At 45.1% G+C, this 19,955-nt stretch overlaps 1 protein-coding gene across 4 annotated transcripts in view; it reads left to right on the plus strand.

Moving 5' to 3' along the window:
* ASTN2 (astrotactin 2) overlaps positions 1-19,955 on the plus strand; it is an 839,436-nt gene that overhangs the window by 235,435 nt on the left and 584,046 nt on the right. For 2 of the 4 annotated variants that reach the window (XM_074330924.2, XM_019731189.3), the window contains exon 4: positions 11,223-11,375. The exons of 1 other annotated variant lie outside the window; for it this stretch is intronic. In XM_074330924.2, the coding sequence (XP_074187025.2) occupies positions 11,223-11,375 (153 nt within the window). The remainder of the gene's footprint in view (positions 1-11,222; positions 11,376-19,955) is intronic. One more of the 4 variants, XM_074330925.2, reaches the window with a different exon arrangement.

A 19,955-nucleotide genomic window follows, 5' to 3' on the forward strand; every position in this document is an offset into this window, starting at 1 on the left:
CTGAGCCTTATAGTAACGCCAACTCAGCCTCAATCCATTATTGTCTATATATTTAGCCAGTCTATTTTTAAAAGTTTAGTATTGAGAAATAGGGCATACTTACAATGCAGCTGCATTAATTTCACTCCCCAAATCCCTGCCATTCACTATAGTTGACATACATGTGTTTAAATTTATAACCACCCTTTTACACTGGGAAAATTTGCCCTTAATTTAAAAGAAGATGGGAGAAAATCTTCCAGTTGAAGTTGAGAATTGCACAAGTTCCATATTCTGCTCTCTGTGAACCTCCCCCCCACCATAGCATGGGTCAGTAATGTACATATGTCACAATGTATGTTTTGATATTCCTCATTCAGTGCCTAGTTATACATCCTGTGAAATCTTTGTTCAACCATTCAGCAAGCATAGCCTAACCCTGAAATCTCTGAATAGATGTGTTAACAGTCTTTATGCCACTGAAGAGGGATACCTTGATTTCAGATGGTTGTTATTTCTGGAATCCCCTTCCTAACTATCATGAATATGGTCTAAAGGGAAGCTGGCTAAGAGAAGTTCCTTCCATCCACTCCAATGTGGAAGTCAGTTCATTAAGCCATGGGCCTATTGGGCCCGTCCCAAAACAAGCCATGAAATAGTATTTGAAGGTGTGTATCCAGCTCTGCTATTTATAGGTTCTATGACCCTTGAACAACCAATTAACCTTGGTGTACCTCACTTACCCATTTGTAAGGTGGATATAATGATATATATCTTGGAAGGTTGTGTATCAGTCAGTCCTTGCTACAGCAATGCTGTATAACAAACAATTATAGTATCTCAGCGGCATCCAATAATAAACATTGATTTGTCGCATATCTGAGGATCAGATGGAGTGTTGTGCTCATTTCAGATGGGTTTGCTCACCGTGTACAGGTTGGCTGAGGTCAATGACCCGGGCTGTTGGAGTCAACTGACTCTGTTCCATGCTGCAGAGCTGTGAACCTGTGAGTTGCTCATTGTCCTTGGACCAGCAGGCTACCTGGGAAAGTTCCTCCTTGTGGTGGTGACATGTGTAGATGTGCCCGCACACATATGTGATGCCTCTTGAAGCCCAGGTTCATAACTGGCACGTGCTGACTTCCACCCACATACCATTGGCCAAAACAAGTCACACAGCCAAGCGTAGGTCAAGGGTCAATGAAGTACACCCCATTTACAGTGACACTATAGCAGGAGTGTGGGTGAGGGAAGGGGTGAAGAAAGTAGGCAAAGGGTTCCACAGTCAATATGAGAATGACATTAAGCGACGGTCGTATTTATCTTAACATAATACTGGTCCCATTATAAACACTCCATACATAGTAAATGTTACTGTTGTCGCTGTTACCGTGATTCCGTGACTCATAAAATGGTCTTGATACATTGGAATGGTACGTGTAAGGCGAACCTTGCTAACAGATCTACCACAAAATTTCAAGCTAACTCTCTTGGGGAAGAAGGGAAACCAAGAGGAAGTTAAATTTCTCAGGAGGGAGTAGGGGTACGAGCAAGGGATTCTCCTCTCCCTGCCGACCAGCTGCCAGCACAACTTCCTCTAGCTCGTAATGATAGACCTACATCTCCGTCAGCAACAGACATGTATCTTCCCAAATGTTTGCCACGATATAGCTAAAATGCAGGACCTGGTGAACTCTTAGAGGTCAAAGCACAAACTTGATAAGCACGACACAGCGAGGTAGGAAAGTTAGCAGAGGACCATGAGTATAAACTGTGTTTCCTGGATGCATGTTGCTGCCGTATCCAGGTCCCAGGTTATGGCTAGAACCAAGGTGTGGCCGGAAAGGGGACCGGCTGAAGTCACGTGGAGATGGAACACCTGGCTGTTACAGGGGGCAGGGAGGATAGTACAATTTATAAATGAGAGAAAAATCGGGAATTCGATTCTAAAGTCTTTAGTCAAAGGTCATGAGTTACCCAAAAGGGGAATAGAGAACTAACGAGTATTAAGCTTTGACTTGGGGCAAAGGCCCCTTACGAGTTTATCTCACGTAAGCTGGATAACAGTAATAACAGCTCTACTTTACTGAGTGCATAATCCATTTGGGGTAAACACTGTGCATATATGATTGGATTGACTTAAATGCAATAACCTACCACAAGAACTCACAATTCTTGAGGGACATTTATGTTCAAGGCTTTACAGATGAAGACATGGGGCTTAGAGAAGTGAAGGAACATATCCAATACCTAGAGTCACATAATGAATAAGTGATTGAATGGAGGCTTAAACCCAAATCTGTCGAATTGCTGCACTGCATGCACGCACCATGCCCAGTGTATTTGAGGTAACAGTCACAGGCACAGGAAAGGGTGGCGTGGCTGGAGAGTAGGGCTCTCAAAATAGTTGGGCTTTTTGAGCTCAGATCGGGAAAAAGAGCCCTTCTTCCTAGCTCGAAGATGGATTTTCTTGGTAAAGAAAATAAAGTAGAATAAAATCATCTCTCACTTTAAGCTCTGGAGGAACCAAACTGCATGGGGTTTTCTCTCCAGCCCTTGTGTCTTCCACCCGCTGAGGCTATTCTTTTTATTGTCTCTTTACCTGGTTCTGCATCCTTTTACGCTCAGAGCAGTAGCATCTCCTCTAGGAAATTTCCAAAGCTTTTCTTGCTTGCAGATGGAAGTAGAGAGCACATTTTCAGTGTTCTTGTCACATGTCTCTTTCTCTCTGGACATTTAGCACAATCTATTTTCGTTATCTTTACCTGTTTCTTCCACTAAACGGTGTCACGTTTTAAAGAAAGGGCAATGCAGCTCATCACTGCCCCCAGTGTCCACCTCTGATACCGGGCCCAGTAATGGTGTTGGATGAAGAATTCTAAATGTATACGATAGGTGCCCTCCAGTGCCAAGGTGTGCTGGCCCATACATGGCCTTCCTGTGCAGGAATCGGGCTCGTAATTGGGTCCCATCGGATTCTGGGCCTGTGCGTGCCACCCAGGGTTGGCTGGCACAACCGAATTTGCTATGATTGATAGTTTAAGATCTTTCAGGCAGTGACACTATTCAGTCTCATCCTTAAAATCTTTACTCTGTACCAAGCACTGTGATAAGTATTTGAACATTTCATTTAATCCAGAAATAACTTTATGAAGTTGTAATCGCAAACCCCATTTTAGCACTGGGAGAAGCTGAGGAGTTAAGTGACTTGCCGCGTCTCACAGCTGGTGAGAAACACGGCTAACGTTCCAAAATGTGGCTGGTTCCAAAGACTTTCCACAGCCACGCCTTGCCACCAAGGGGGCAATAAAGTGACCAAGAAGCCTTTGTCTCCGCCTGTCTATCACTTGACCTTTTCTTTCTTGACCTAGACTTGTTGGCCTGTCCTATCAACTCCAGCCTGACCTTTGAAAAACTCCTTTGCCTCTCTGGCTCCATAAAATGGGAAGTTGTAAGGATAACATTGGTTGAAAGAAGTGAAAGTGCTTTGCAAACTGAAAAGTGCAGTTCCTGTGGTCATTGCGTTCATTTTATTGAAAGCGTATTTCATTTACATTTCGAACTACGCAGCCATGGAGCTGGAAGGAATCTTACAGCCCATTTGTGTCCTGGGTAGGACAGCAGCTCCAGAGAACCTAGGAGGTGTTGTGTTTTTAACAGAACGGAGGGAAATATCGCTACATTCAACGCCATCATTTAAATTCAATGCCGTTCTCTGGCAGAAATTATGACCACACTACAAGTCTGCGGTATTCACTGACAGGCCCAGGATCATGTATATAAGAAAAGGCTATTTCCCCGTTTTCCAATTTATATTTGTTGCTATTTGTTCATTTGTCTTGTCTGCAGGCACTTGCTTGAAGATAAGCTGTACCACACATCAAAGGTTTAAGAAGGTATGTGGGAGAAAAAAACTACAAAGGGAGAAAATTCCATCCATCAACTTTTGATCCCTGAGAATTGGGAAGAGGTGGCCATTTTTAAAAATACATACATAGGTTTTAAATTGGTTCTACTAGTGCAGTGTTTTCATCTGGCTAAGGAACACTGTTTTCTTTCTTACTTATTTTTCTTTTTTTCTTTTTATGAAGCAGTGACGCCTAGATGAGATGGGATGTTGGTTTCATTTACTGACTCATGCAACTTCGAGATTTGATGTGTTTTTTTCTTTTTTTTTCCATTTATATAAGGTCTTCCCAGCTGAGGTATACTTTAGAATTGGGACATCTTCTCTTATTTTCTTCCCTCCAATCCTGGCATTTGAATGTGCCTTGTCCGAAGACTTAGGGTGCAAACTAAGGCCTGTATTAGTTAGGGTTCTTGAGAAAAACAGTATGAGATATATAGATCTATATCTATATAGTTTTAGGTATAAATATGGTAGAGGTATAGATTGGTTATATACATACTAGCTCTCTATACAGAGTTGCCCCTTCAATAATGCAGGGGTTATGGGTGCAGAACCCCCTGCAAAGTCAAAAATCTAAGTATAACTTTTGATTCTGCATATTTACTGAAAAAAAAGTGTGTATAAATGAACCTACACAGTTCAAACCGATGATATTCAAGGGACAACTTTATATCTATGTCTAGATTTATATCTCCATCTCTGTCACCTATAGCTATATCTATATATTGAGAGAGAGAGTGATTGATTGATTTTAAGGAATTGATTCATGTGATTGTGTAGGCTGATAATCCAAAATCTTCAGCGTAGGCTGGTATACTGGGGACCCATGGAAGAGGTGATGCTGCAGCTTGGGTCTGAAGGCAACTCTACTGGCAGAATTCCTTTTTCCTTGGGGGAAGGGTAGTCTTTTTTCTGTTAAGACCCTCAACTAATTGGATGAAGCCCACAAACACTATGGACAGTAGTCTACTCGAAGTCTTCTAACTTAAATGTTAATCTCAACTAAGAACTACCCTCACAGAAAGGTCTAGAATCATTTTTGACCAAATACATGGGTTCCATGGCCTAGACGAGTTGACACATAAATTGAACATCACAAGATCTGAAGTTAAAATTATCCTCAAATTTGGGAAAGCAGAGAAGAGTTGTGGAAATGGGAGATGAGGCTGCTGGACCTTGGTCTGCTGCTTACTGTTATCATGACTTTATTTCTTGGTGCCTCTATTTTCACACCTGAATAAAAGGGGTGATATGTACTCTCCTAAAGAATTTCCAAAGTGGATATTTTATAGTGCAGATGACTTTCAAAATGAGTAAGTGAATGAACAAATGAATGAATGGATTGATTGACCAATCACGAAGCTGAAGGGTGAGTGAGAGAAAGCTGGGTAATGACATCCCTTTCTGAGCACTTACTATGTTCTTGAAGCTGTTAGACAATTTACATGCATAATGACATTCACTGCTCCCAAAGACCCTGCAGACATTTACAGAGGAGGAAACTGAGGGCTGTAAAAGGGAAGGGAGTTACTCAAGGTTACACAATGGCAGAGTTGACAATGGAACCCATTTTTGCTTGCACTAGGCAATGTGGCCGACAAATGCCCACCTGTGGCTTGGTTCTCTGAACATAGTTCTGTAATGAGACAGAACTGGCAAAATGTGGCATAAGCTGAGCCTAGGATCTCCAGGCTGGACAGTCTTGACCATCAACACTGAGCAAGGTTTCTCTGGCACAGCTGGTCATTCTCCAACCACATTGAGCCCCTGGCTCCAGCCAGGGCCATGGTGACTAGAACGCCCTCTAGATGACTTAAGAGGGGTTGACCTGGCAGAGTCACTTTTTAGGCCCAGATAAGTCACATCCAAACTCCAAGGCTGGGATATCCATCTCCATCCATCAGGCAGGCGGGAAAGATTGTGTAGGGTGATACAGTGCATGGAGCGGGGTCATTAGTGCTGCCATAGCCTGAATCTAAGCTCTGTGACCTGAGGAGATGATTCACTGCTCTGAGTCTCCGTTTCCTCATTTCTGAACAGCAGCTAATGATGCTTACCTTTCAGGGTCATTAGGAGGAATGAATGTGAAAACACAAGGAAAACCAGGCTCCTTGCTTGGCAAAGAGTTGGTATTCATTAATTGTGAATTTACTTCTTACATAGGCTGGATGAGTCTAGAAAAATTAAAAAGGATGGTAAAAGTGAAACAGGAACGTGAACACAAACCTATACACGTTTTGGTAGTAAAATATCCCAGGCTGTGTCGGGGAGAGAGCACGCAGTGAGTTTGAGTGCAAAATTGTTGAGTATCAGGGTAGATACGGCGTGTGGTGCCTGCTCTACAGGTTGGGTACCAGATGGAAGCCTGCCTGGTATCTGAAAATCCACACATCCCTCATGCCTTTGCAAAGGCACTCAGGGTCCACCCCCTGCCCTCCTCGTGCCTTATTTGCTTCTTCCTCTGTCCTTCCTGTCCTTCCCTCTTCTGCTCCCTTCGTTGCTTTCCTGCCCTCTCCTCTTCTGTCCACTCTTCTTTGCCTCCCGTTTCATGTCCCCTGACCTGTATCATCCAGCACAGTTTTCTTTTCCATTATTATTTTCTCTCCCCCCTCCTTCCTCCCTTTTCCTCTCTTCAATTCTCTGTCTACCTGGACTTGGGGACCAGGGCTCCCCCCCTCAGGCCCCTGTGGTTCCTTCTCATTAAACTTGACCATCTCTCCTATGTCAATTAGGAAGAAGCAGCTCCACCCACCCCGCTCCCCCTTCCTTCCTTCCCACTCTCCCCGGTCCCCGTTCTCTCCCTCCCTTTCCTGGGTCTGCCACGATGCTCTCATGAGGCCCCATCTGTTGCATTCATCCAGGCGACCGGTGAGCATTTTGCTGCTTTGGGGAGGCAGAGCTCAGTGGGTACCAGGAGGTAATGTGGCTTGTTTGGACAACTTGATATATTGATATTGATAGAGCTCTGCATTGGGATTGGGAGGGACGGGGCAGGTTGGAGAGTGGTATGCAGGATGAAATAGGCCCTGGAGGGGTGGGCACGAGCACTTCCCCTCTAAGCCTGCCTGGGCTCTTGGCACTGTCGCTGAGGCAAGAGCAGCCAAACAGATGGAAGGGATTTGCTACAGTTGGGATCAGAAAACTTGCAGCTCAGGGGAGCAAACCTTCCTTCTCTTTGTATCATCCCCTCTTCCAAGCCAGTCAAATCTACATCAGCTTAGGAGAAAGTAAAGCAGAAATGACAGAATGGGGAGCAGCTGGCCTTTAGGAATTGCTGAATGTCTGAGCCATGATGAAAAGGGATGATGTATCAATCAAGGTTCTAGATGGACAAAGAAGGTACCCTCAGATAGTATTTTTTAGGAGAAAGTGAATGAAGTGACTATTCATAGAGGCGTAGGCAGAATGAAGAAAATCAACATGGGGTTATGGAGAAACCAGGGATAAGAAACATCAGGAAAGCACTACCAACGCTTAGAACTGAAGGGGCAGGGAGAGGAAGTGGTTTTATGGGAGCCTGGGAGAACTGAATCTGTGGGTGGAGAGGGGGTCCTGGAAGAAGCTATAAAGGACCAAGGCCTTATAGTCTCCATCAGAAATAGGTGCAGGAACAGGAAAGGCCAAGGGAAGACATCGCCCCACAGTTTCTCCTTCCATCTCCTGGCAGAGCATCCCACCGAGCAAACCCAACTAGTAGCCAGACAACAAGGAGCCAAGAGACAGCCCAGGGAGGGTCTGCCTCCCAGACGTGATGTGGGCCAGAATAAACCTGGGGGTGGAGGATGGATCTGGCGGTGCAAACGGAGAACAGACCATCTAGCTCAGGAATTCGTGTGTCCCATTGCCTGGACTGTGCCACACACTCACTTTCTGAGCCACTACACAACTTGTCCAAGGAATGTATGGATAGTTTCATAGAGTCCACTTCTGTGAGTACGAGACACAGATCCCTTACTGTCTACACAGCACCTCCACTTAGACACCCCCAAGTTTCCATATCTGAAACATGTTCTCTTCCAGGGTTCCTCCTCAAATTGAGAGGTACCATCATTCAGCCTCTGGATGGCAGAAGACCAGGCATCATCCTCCATACCTCCCTCTTCCTCTTCACCTTTTCTAATCAGGCACCACATTTGAAGGGAGTTGTACCTGAAAAATAACTGTCAGATTTGCCCACTTCCCTATCTATACTAATCTACTACTTCTGTCTCTACTCTCTCGTACTCTTCCTGCTTCTCTGTCGTTAACTCTACTCTATCCAGGCTACCACCCTTTCATATGTGCACTTGTGTGGCATCTTCCTAGTTCATCTTCTCACTTCAGTTGCTGTCCTTCTCCAATGAATTCTTCTCTGTGCAGCCAGGAGGATCTTTCCTAAATGAAAATATGACCACTTCAGACTCCTATGTAAAACCTTCAGCATGTTCTATCTTTAACAAGGGCCAGAAGGTTTAGGGTTAGGGTTAGGGATAGGAATTGGGTAAGGGTTAGGGTTGGGGTTGGGGTTGGGGTTCGGGACAGGGCTAGGGTTAGGAATCAGCCTGTCCAACACCATCTCAGGCCACTCGCTTTTGGTGTTTCATGCCTAGTGGCTATGGCAGCCAATTTGATATTCCTTCTCCCAAGAGTTCTTTCTTTACACTCTTCCCTCTGCCTCCTTTGCTCTTTTCACCTCCCTCCTGTAGCCCTCTCACTTCCTTCTCACCTGAGTAACTCATACTTTTCTCAGACCTTCACATTGCTCACTTCCTTAAAAACAATTTCCATGACTTTCCTAGACTAAGTCATATCCCTCCAATGGAGCTTCTTACATCATCTTTCACCTTTCCATCATCGTATATACCAATCATTTCATTAATATTGGCCTTCCTGTGTGTGTGGTGAGCATCATTAGGGGTTTGTGTTTGTTTGTTGTTTTTTTTCACCACTGTAGCTTGTTATGAACTGCATGCTCGTGTCCCCCACAAATTCGTTTGTTGAAGCCTTCACCTGCATTGTGATGAGGTGTTAGTCTACTTGGGTTGCTGTAACTAAATGCCATAGATCGAGTCGCTTAAAGAACAGAAATGAATTTTCTCACAGTGCTGGGGGCTGGACGTCCAAGCTCAGGGTGCCAGCATAGCTGGGGACTGGCTTTTAGGTGGTTGCCTCCCCATGGTGTGCTCACACGGCCTTTCCTCGCTGTCTACCCGTGGAGAGTCTCTTCCTCTTTTTTATAAAGACGCCGATCCTATTGAATGAGCCCCCCCCCCCCCACTTACGACCTCATTTAACTTTATCTACTAAAAACCCGATCTCCAAATGCAGCCACTTTGGAGTTTAAGGCCTCAACTTATGAAATTTGGGGATACAAAGTGTAATCCACAGGAGACTGCATGCTAACTTGCTCTGGAGTTTTGACCACAGGATAGCACAGCTCTTATAACCTGGGTAGATCACTCTCCCGTCTGGGTTTGAAGCATCAGGGTTGGGCATGACAGTGGTTCTCAGAATTGGACTATAGCCACTTGCTGGAGGGCTCTGCATCACAGACTTAGAGTAGGGACCCCTTTTTGGGATGTTCTTGTCTCACCTTTACATAGACCTAAGTGATATACGTATCTGAAGAGAGAGATAGCAAAACAGGCAGGTGAGGAAGTTCTAATGGCACCACATGGTTTGTTTGTATTGTCAATTCACTTTTCCATAGCAAGCACAGATTCTCCACTACGTCCCCAAAGATGCGGCTTCTCACAGAACCCAGTGCCCAAACCAGCCTTCCAGGTATGAGCTCCCCTGCAGAAACATCCATCTAAGCTGATAGCTTTCTTGGGAAAACAAGCGCTGCTTAGAAGTTAGTGTTGCAATGTTACCAAGCCTTCTTTGTCCTGTCTTGTGAACCCCTTTCAAAGAAACAGGCACCTTTGGCTCGTCCCATCTCTTGGCATCAGACAGCAGGTAGCTTAAACGGAAGAAATATCCTAACCTCTGAAGATATAGATGGAGGGAGGGCCGAGTTTGAACATTTCAAAGCCAGGTCTCTCTTTGGGAATTTCTCAGAACAAAGGCGCTGAGCCATTCAGCCATGTTCCTTTGCTTCTTTCTCCTTTCCTCTTCCTGCCTTTCATGTGGTCTTTCTCCTTCCTTCTCAAGCCTTTCTGCTTTCTTTCTTTTTTCTTTTTTCTTTTATCTTTCAACTTTTTCTCTCTGCCCTACTGACTTTCTCCATTCTGTGGAACTTTCTAGTATTTTCTGGTTTGGAATTCTGTGGAAATGTGGCTACTAACAAATCGCTGGATGGTACTGATACAATGGAACATAGGACTAGGAGTTAGAAGTCTTGACTTTGCCACTTGCTAGCTTGGACTAAGGTGTATGCTTTGTGGGGAAAGAGGCTCATTTCTTTAGGTGAATTTACTGAAGTGAAACAGGGATATCGTACGAAGTGATCCACGTAGCACAGTACTGTAGTTTTGTCCCCTAAAAGTTTGTTTGACCCATGTACTGCTGTCTACCTCCCTGTCGCTGTTCTGGTTCAGTCCACGCTTGCCTCTGGCTGGCTACTGCAGCAGTCTCTGTTCTGGCCTTTCTCTCCAGCTCTGCTTGGGTTTTCCATACTTTCGTTAGTATTTGTTAAAAAAGAAACTGAACTTCAACGTGACAGTTTTCTGGTTAAAACCTTTCAGTGATTTACGTTTGCCATGAGGATACAATCCAGCCTCCTGAGTATGACTTAGAGGGTGTGATATGACCTCTCCAGCCTCATCTCTTCTCATGCTCTGTTGAGCCACACTGAACCCCTTTCAGTTGTTCAAGCACCATGCTCTTTCTGGCTTCAGATCTTTGCGCAGAGTTACCTTCTACCCAGGGTACTCTTATCCCCAGTCTCTCTAGTAACCCCACCCTGATCCTCCCTTCTTTGCTCATTTCTACTCATCCTTACGGTCCCAGTGAAGGTATTGCCTCCTCCAGGAAGCCTGCCTTGACTGCCAGGATGGGTGAGATGACCCTTCTTGGTGCTCCTCTAGTACTTTGTACTCTCCTATCACAGATTGCAGAATGTTGGATATGCCTGGCTATGTGTCCTATCATGCTATAAACTCCTAGAATCATGGATTGTGTCTAACTTTTCACGGTTATATATCTCAAGGGCTTGGGGCAGTTCCTGGAACATAATGGGTATTCAATAAATAAGTGCCTAAGCCAACACCCACATCTACACTGGAATCTGTGGCTTCTGTATCACTGGGTCAGGGAGGGAGCTCCGAGGGCTCCGGGTGGCCAGGCCCAGTCCTGCAGGGGCTGGGTGGGGGTGGACCAAGCGCTAACCTCAGCCCCGTTCCCCACCCTGTAGCAGCAGCTGAGGCGACACAGGAGACAGTGGAGTCCCTGATGCAGAAGTTCAAGGAGAGTTTCCGTGCTAACACGCCCATCGATGTCAGTCAACTGCAACACGCACCGCGCAGCCACTCGGCAGGAAAGCGGAAGCGCAGGAGCAAGTCTCGAGGTAGGTAGGCACCAGCGGGCTGGCCCCAGGTTCTGAAGGCACCAGGAAGAGCTGTGCTCTCTTCCCTTGCTGCCCTGTTTTCATGGAACTCGTGCTGCTCTCTGCCTGGTGGATCGTCTCCGCGGAGGCCTTGGGGACAGCAGATCTGCCCTCCTCGGTGTGGAGCTAAGGTCTGGGAGCTCAGCTGCCTCCTCTGAGAATGGGAATGAATCATCCGTCTTTTAGAGTGGTTACAAAAGATTCGTAATAGTCCATGGAAAGCACTTAGTAGCACAGGACCTGGGCACAGCAAATACTCCTTATATTGTAGCTGGTTTCATTTTGAAGCGTGCAGGAGAGGCGGGTGGTTCTCCTGGAAGGTTCCTCAGGCTGGCGTTCCAGAGCAGAGTTCCGGCTCATTCTTTAATATTCTGAATAATATGATGGTCAAGAGTAGGAGCATTATAAATTAGAACTAGATTCCAATTTGGGTTCATAGTTGGATTTGAATGTATGTTCAAATTCGAATAAACTACTCCTGTCAGCGTCGACTGGTCACTCGGCTTCTTCAAGACACTTCCAACCCACAGCGTTGTTACCATATCTCAGCACAGTGCCCAGCCCACCATGCACTAAAAAGCAGATCTTCTCATTCTCCTTCTCGTCCTCCTCCCTTTGTCTCCTCTCTCTCATCATCTTCTTCTGCCTCTGACAATCTGTGTGACTTTGCGGATGGGACAAACCCCCTTATCATTGCCTGATTTCAAATCCCATCTCATTTCTTTCAGTCCATTCAACGGTCTCCAGATGGTCACTCTTTTTATTTTATTTTGTTTTGTTCTATTTTATCTTAATTTTTTTTTTTTTTTTTGTCTCTCACTTCTCTAGTTCCTACTAACCCACCTCCGATGATGTCACTCCTTTTCTCTCAGAGCTTCGTGGTTGTCCAGTCTCTTCAGAGGTGTTCAGATTTATGAAGATGACGTTCAAAGCTGCCATAGAGCTCTGCTCTCTCTGCTCTCTCCGCTAAACCCATGTTTTCACCCCCATGTTGTTTTCTGTGCCATCATCTCTGCCTGTAATCTCCTATCTGGACCCTATAAATAATTGTTGTCACTTGGGGACACTTCTTCCAGGCAGCAAGCTAACTGCTGCATACATCTTATCTCATTTGCTCCTCAGCAACCCTAAGAAGCTGGTACAATGATAATTTCCATTTTGCAGATGAAATCACTAAGTCACAGATGGCTGCCGTAAGCTGACCAAAGGGACACAGGGTTGAGTAGTAGAGCCAGGAAGAACTAAGCAGTGTGAGTCCCAGACTTGTTAATGAAACCCCTGTGTTTTAGACAAGTGAAGCCCTACCTGTCTTTGCAAGATTAACTTGAATGGCGCATTTCCATGAAGACGTCACCTATTGTCACCGTCTCCCATGTGTGAATTCTCCCACCTCTCTATACACGTGTTAAACGCTGGCTTCATTTTTGTGTAGTATAATTTGCTTTGGTCTGGCTCTCTCCCTAGCTAGACATAAAGTTCTTTGAAGGTGGGACTTGTCTCATTGAAACATCTTTCTGTTTCTGGGTCTACGTCAGGGCCTGCACACATGGTAGACACTTGCTGTTTGTTGAGAGAATGTCAAGGTCTCAGCCCTGTGAAATGCTGCATCCAGTGAAACACCAAAATCTACTCGTTAAACGAGGTCATACATCGGAGCAGAAGGTGATGAAGTTTCTTTTGGGAACTCACGTAGTAAAGCCCAGGCTGCACTGTGAGTGATAAAGAGCAGTTGACTTGAGCGTCACAACGTGGCCTGCTAATCCCAGCCCAGTCAATTTCGGTTTTGGAAGAGTCATTGGATGTCTCTGAGCCTCAGTTTCCTCTTCTGTAGTATGAGATTGTGAATCGCTGTATCAGAGAACTGCTGTACGGGTCTGATGAAATGATGAAGGTGGACTACTTTGCAATGCTCGGCTAATATTTATCAAGAACTGAATAAGTGCTGTCTTTTTTTTTTTTTTTTTTAAGATTTTATTGGGGAAGGGGAATGGGGAAAGGGAACAGGACTTTATTGGGGAACAGTGTGTACTTCTGGGACTTTTCCAAGTCAAGTTGTTGTCCTTTCAGTCTTAGTAGTGGAGGGCGCAGCTCAGCCTTGTGGTTGAGAGCCTGCGCTCCAACCAACTGAGCCATCCAGGAGGCAGCTCAGCTCAAGGTGCCGTGTTCAACCTTAGTTGCAGGGGGAGCTGCCCACCATCCCTTGCGGGACTCGAGGAGTTGAACTGGCAACCTTGTGGTTGAGAGCCCACTGGCCCATGTGGGAATTGAACTGGCAGCCTTCAGAGTTAGGAGCACGGAGCTCTAACCGCCTGAGCAACCGGGCCGACCCCAGGGCTGTTTTATATTGTTCCGGGTTGGATATTCAGGGTCGCTTGTAATGTTACCCAACCATATCCATCCATCCTTCTTTCTAGCATTCACCAAGAATCACTCCCCTCTACCCTACCACTGCAGCCCCCATACACACAATTGACTCCAAGCCCATGACTTCTCTCTTTACTACCATCCTGAAAGCATTTCCTTAGTGTCATATCCTGAACGTTTTTTGTGTCACTGAATTCCTACACCCAATTTCCCTGTTATGCACCACACGTGTCTTAACAAGGCCCCTTTTGTTAGGCATTTGGGTTGTTTCTAATATTCCACCGTCCTAAACAATGCCACATGGCACTTTTTTCTTTTTAGCAAAAACCTTGGCTTTCACTTTGGAATCTGTTTCCTTCTCTTACAGCAGAATTTCAGAATTAGATTATTAAAGAAAATCTGCTGTTTGAATTAGACTGATATTGGATATCACATTATCTTAATTTACAAGTTAAATGGGGCCTAAGAAAACTAATGCAGGAAGAAATTCATTCTTCCCCTAAATGTATATCAAATCTGTCCTCCCTTTCTTTGTCACCATTAGTCACAGCCGCCTCTCAACTCCGACTTGTAACTGTACCCTCTTTGAGATTCTGTCTCCCCAAAGCAGTCAGACTAATCATTTTAGAAACATTAACCAGATAAGGGTACTCTTCTGCTTAAAATCATTCAGCGTATTCTGTTATCCTTAGAACACAGTCCAGACTCCTTTCCAAGGCTTATAGACCCTGTCCCTTCTGTATCTGGCTCCTGCCCTCTTCACTCACTTGGCGTGTCCTAGGGCTGCAGACACACAGACTTCCTTTGTGTTGCACGAACACGTCAAATGGTTCCCCACATTGGACTCTGAGAACGTGTTGTTCCTTTTCCTTGCCATGCCTCTTTTCACTCCCCAGCTGCTCCCCTGGCTGGCCCCTTCTCACCTTTCGACTCTCAGTTCCAATGCCCACTCCTTAGACCTGTCTACAATGACAACCCAATCTAGCATTTTACCCCTTTCCACCCCCAACCGGCTACTCTCTGTCACAGCGGCCTTTTTTCTTCCGTGGTAAGACCATGATCTAAAATGATTTTTATTTGTTTCCTTGTTTACTATCCTCCTTTCTAAAATTTGTTTCATATTCTTAAACCTAATACGTAGAAAGTGTTTAATGAATATTTGTGGAATAAATGAGTGCATTAACCTCAAAGATCATTGGAACGTGGCCCAGTTTTATAACTTTCAAATTGATGGTGTAAGAGGGATCCTGGTACAGACCTCCAGGGAATCCTGTTTGCCCTAGAGATAGACTCAGTGATGCATAGCATAGTAAATGTGCTCAAGCAGATGCAGTGAAAACAATTTTTAAGACGGCTTAATAACACCGTGCTCGTGATTTTTAGTGCTACCATTGAATAAGGTTTTTGCAAGAGACAGTAAGGATGGTATGTATTTCCCAGCTCATGCACTTAGCACCACAGGTCCTTAAGATTTTCTACGACAAAAAAATTTCATGGTTAATAAAAATTTGGGCAAGTCCGCACACTTGCTTTTCCTCTTGGAAATTCCTGAATGCATCTTAGACTATTAAAGACCCTGGGAAGTCCAGCACTACTGAAACCTGGATTGAGTTGTGTAGCTCGATGTCTGTGAAACCATCTTGGCCACAGACTATCCCACACCCCAGAACAGTTAGTGACATCCTGAGGAACAGAAGCAACCATAGAAATACAGTTTTGGAAGTGATCCATTAGCCTACACTGACCATCAAAAAGCCCAAATACCATGGTCTAAATCCTCGGTGTGTCACTGTCTCTCTTCTCTTCCTGCCACTTAGGTGGCAATGGGCCTTCTGGGCTAGGATGGGGGCACCTGGCCTCCTTCTGCTTTGTGAGGCTTCACGCCCAGCCGTTGGTGCCCAGAGACGCACAGCAGAATGGGTAGCAGAAAGCCGTTTTCATGGAATTGAGCACATGGCTCAAAGCATCTCCAGTGTGTTTTTGGAGCCATGACTTGCTCTGCAGAGGCCTGCCAACTGCTGAAGTACATGGTCCTTAGGCAGACAGGAAGGCAACGAAGCACCTGATTGCTGCCATAAGTCCGTGCTGGGCTTTTATGGGGTGGCTGTTGGTTAGTCACTCCCCCAAGTCCGTAGGACGTGTCAAGGCACCTTGACCTTCATAAAGCAGGGAAAGGGTTCTCTGCGTGTGGGAAGAGCTTCCTGAGGTTCACACAGTGTAGGCAGTAGTCTTTAAACATAGGACTTTGTATTTGAAATTTAATTCAACCACTGGCTAACCGAATGATCTTAAGCAAACGAGGAAGCTATGTTTAGCCTCAGTGTTCTCATCTGTAAAATAGGGTTGAAGTATGAAAATCACATGTGGGTTTTGAGACAATACCTGCAAAATGCTTAGCCCAGTGCCTGGCACCTGCTGAACCATCCATGAAGACCTAATACCATCCTTGTCATCAGGGTCCTGCGCGTTTGGCTTCCGGAGGCTCACACATCCATCCCCTCCACGCCAGGCCATTGGTTGAGGTGTCGTTGTCTCTCAGCCAGATTCTTCCAGTAGCGTCTTCATTCACCAGTCCATCTTCCACCCTGACACCTGGAATGATCTTTTGAAAACACAACACTAAATCTGGCCATGTCACTCTCCTGTCCAGAACAGTGTCCCGATACTCTGTCACATGCATTCTCAAGCTTTTGCAGTAAAAGTCCCTAAGGGCAGGTGAGACTCCACTCACCCGCAAAGGGCCTGCAGCTGTGCTGAACGACATCTGTCATAAGCCCCAAGTCCCAGGTTCCATCTTTAAAAAACATCCATGACATTCTTTTTATTAATACGTACCTGCTTATTTCACGTTATAGTATGTTACAGTATTTGTCAGTTAAATCATTTGACATTTTCTCAAGTCTTTAGATAATATTCATGTCCCAGGAAGAAGAACCATCTTTATGCTGATTATGCTATGATAATACTGTGTTTCCCCGAAAATAAGACCTAGGCGGACCATCAGCTCTAATGTGTCTTTTGGAGCAAAAATTAATATAAGGTCTTATTTTAATATAATATAAGACCGGGTCTTATATGATATGATATGATATGATATGATATGATATGATATAATATACCAGGTCTTATATTAATGTTTGCTCCAAAAGACACATTAAAGCTGATGGTCCGGCTAGGTCTTATTTTCGGGGAAACACGGTAATGTATGAATAATGTAATAATACCGTCTTCAAAGGGTTTCCATAGGATTAAGTGGTATAAGGCCTGTGAAGCCCTGAGTACAGAGCCAGGCAAAGGGTGCACATTGAAACTGTGTACTCTATTAATTTATCACTACTATTCTTATCACTGCTATTTTATTATTACTCTTACTTTTGTCATTATCATTACCCATGAGGGATACATTTACCCCGTTTTGTAAGCAAGAATTTGTAGGTTGAAGGGCACACTGTTTAATAGGGTTAAAAGGTTGCCATAGCCTGGTACACAAGGCTCCGTTCTAGCCTGGACTCCAGCCTACCCCTGGCCATCTCCAAGCCCAAGCCACTGTATTTGGTGGTATCTAACACATTGGCCATTTTTCACTCCCCCAACATGCCTCACTTTCCAAGTATGTGTACTGATCATGCTCTGCCTGAAACACCCTCCTCTTCTCCCCTCTCTCTTCTCCAGGCAACAAACTTATACTCATTAAAAAAAAAAAAAAAAAAAATGAGTTCCCAAGGACCCACCCTAAGTCTTCCCTCAGCCCTAATTCAGCTGAGTGAGACACTCCTCTGTCTGGGCACTTGAAGCCCTGTGCTGTTTTCTGTCACCTCCCTTATAGGTCCATCATAAATACCTGTGGACACATATGTCTCCCTCCTTGGACTATGACAGGCCCATGATGGAAAGGACAATGATTTATGTCTCTCTGTGGCCCAGATGCCTAACAGAAATGGCATAGAATAGTGCTGGCTGAATAGGAGAATATATGGATGGATGGATGGATGGATGGATGGATGGATGGATGGATGGATGGATGGAATGATGGGTGTATGATTGAGTAGATGGATGGATGGATGGATGGATGGATGGATGGATGGATGGAATGATGGGTGTATGATTGAGTAGATGGATGGATGGATGGATAAAAGGATATAGTTGTGATCCTCATAGACTACAAAGGGTTAAGAAGATGTGGTACAACTAGCATTTATTGAGCATTTACTATGTTCTAAGCACTGTGCTCATCATACACTGTCTCATTTAAAAGCTCCCCCAAATTCCAAATGATAAGGACTATAATTCCCCCCGTTCTCTGGAAGAGGAAATTCAAGCTTACACAGGTTCAGTGACTTATCCTAGTGAATTCAGAGCTGGGACAGAGCCCTCCCCTCAGTTCCCAGATGACTTGAGCCTTTGTCTTAGCGAGCCTGGCTAAGATCTTGGAGTGGTGAGGTTGTCCAAGGCTCGTCTAAATGCTGGAAGGAAGTCGTTGTAGTTTCTCTTGCACTGGCAGGTGCTCGTGCATCCTAAGTGCTGCTGGGAGGGTGTTCGGGAGCTACAAGTTTCTGGAAAATGAGGCGTCTGTCTCTGAGCAAATGAGTCAGGACTGCCCCCTGCAGGCTGTGTCTGGCCCCAGCGAGCCAGTGCCCTGTCCTCAGAAGCAGCGTTCCTAGGGGTTATGACATCATCCAGTACTCTGTGACTTTTTAAGGCACTAATCCGACTTTTTTGGTATGTCGTGAATATATAGGATGTGCCCCCCTGCCCCCCAGCACTTCATCGTTTAGTGAAGGAAGCAGAGAATAGACATTTGGAGCACAATGGGATACATGGGAAGGTGGGTGGGCTGGCCTGGGGTGTTTACTAGATGGGGAGAATAATTAAAGGAGGCTTCCTAGAGAAGGTAGCCTTTGAGGGATGCATTGGTGTTAACCAGGGAGAGAGGCTGGGAAGGCATTGCTGGTAGATGAAAGAAAATATGCAGAGGTACATGGGAGTACAGTATGCGGGGCATCATGGGAATATCTGGGGAAAACTTTGAACAAAGCAAATGCTGGTGAGGGGGGAAGACACAGCCCAACTGTCCTAGCCAGGCCCTGGCGCTCACTTCCACAGTTCCCAGCCGTGCCCCACACTGGGACGAGAGGCACATCCTGGCTTCCCGGTAGATAAGCCCTAATGTACTCTTTTATTGTGAGACACTGTTCTCAGAATGCAGGCTGATTTTAATAGGTAGTTTTTCCTGTTTATTAGTAACTGGCTATAAATTATTCACTTAGTTGGAAAAAATATTCAGAAACATTAATGGCTTTAAATCATTTCCCTTATTGGGCTGTTGCTATGCTTAAATATTAAACAGGCAGCCAACAGGATCAGTCTTTATTCCTTTGATTCCCATGTTTGTTCCCCTAAGTCCTGTGCCCCTTAGCAGCCTTCCCTTCCTAGCCAGGAGTTTGGGTGGAGCTCGTGGCCCCTTTTGCCAAAGGGAGTTTTGATACTGCCCAGTCAAAATAAAGTTCAACTTGAAACCGTGACATAGTTACAAGGCTAGAAGGAAGACTGGAGAGACCCCAGATACCTAGAGTCTAACCTAAACCTATGATGAAATAACCCCTTTTCTCTACCTCTGTGCCTTTCTTCTGCTTGAATTTCCTCCCCCCTCCATTGCTGCCTGCTAACAGCCCGCTCTTCCTTTAAAACAAAGCCTTAGAGACAATTCTCCATGAAGTCTTCTCAAAATTTTCCCAGTTGAAACATGCATACTCCCTTCAAACTTTGATAACCTCTTCACTGTCTTCCATGAGATACTTGCCATGTGTTACCTTTGATTTGCATAATTATGGCCACTTCTATTCTCCCGTAATTAATCTCAAGCGCAGAGACTATGCCCAGGTCATGCCTGTACTTCCATTGATCAACCTCGTTCCTGATAAATAGCAGATGCTCAATTAATGCGTGATGAATTAATGGCTAATGAGCCAAATAGGCTGCATGATCTTGGATTTCTTTAATCACCAAACCTCAATGTCCCCATCTAAGAAGCTGTGTAGCTTTCTGGAAATGAGCTCAGGTCTGAACTCAGAGGGACGTGGACTCCTATCCAATCTCTGCCTCTGACTCACTCAACTTCAGGAAATGACTTATTGTGCTAAACCGCCATTATTACCCAATCTGCAAACTGGACAGTCA

Source organism: Rhinolophus sinicus, chromosome 16 (genome assembly GCF_057876585.1).
Source record: "Rhinolophus sinicus isolate RSI-liver-muscle chromosome 16, RSI-T2T, whole genome shotgun sequence".
Taxonomy (NCBI): Eukaryota; Metazoa; Chordata; class Mammalia; order Chiroptera; family Rhinolophidae; genus Rhinolophus; species Rhinolophus sinicus.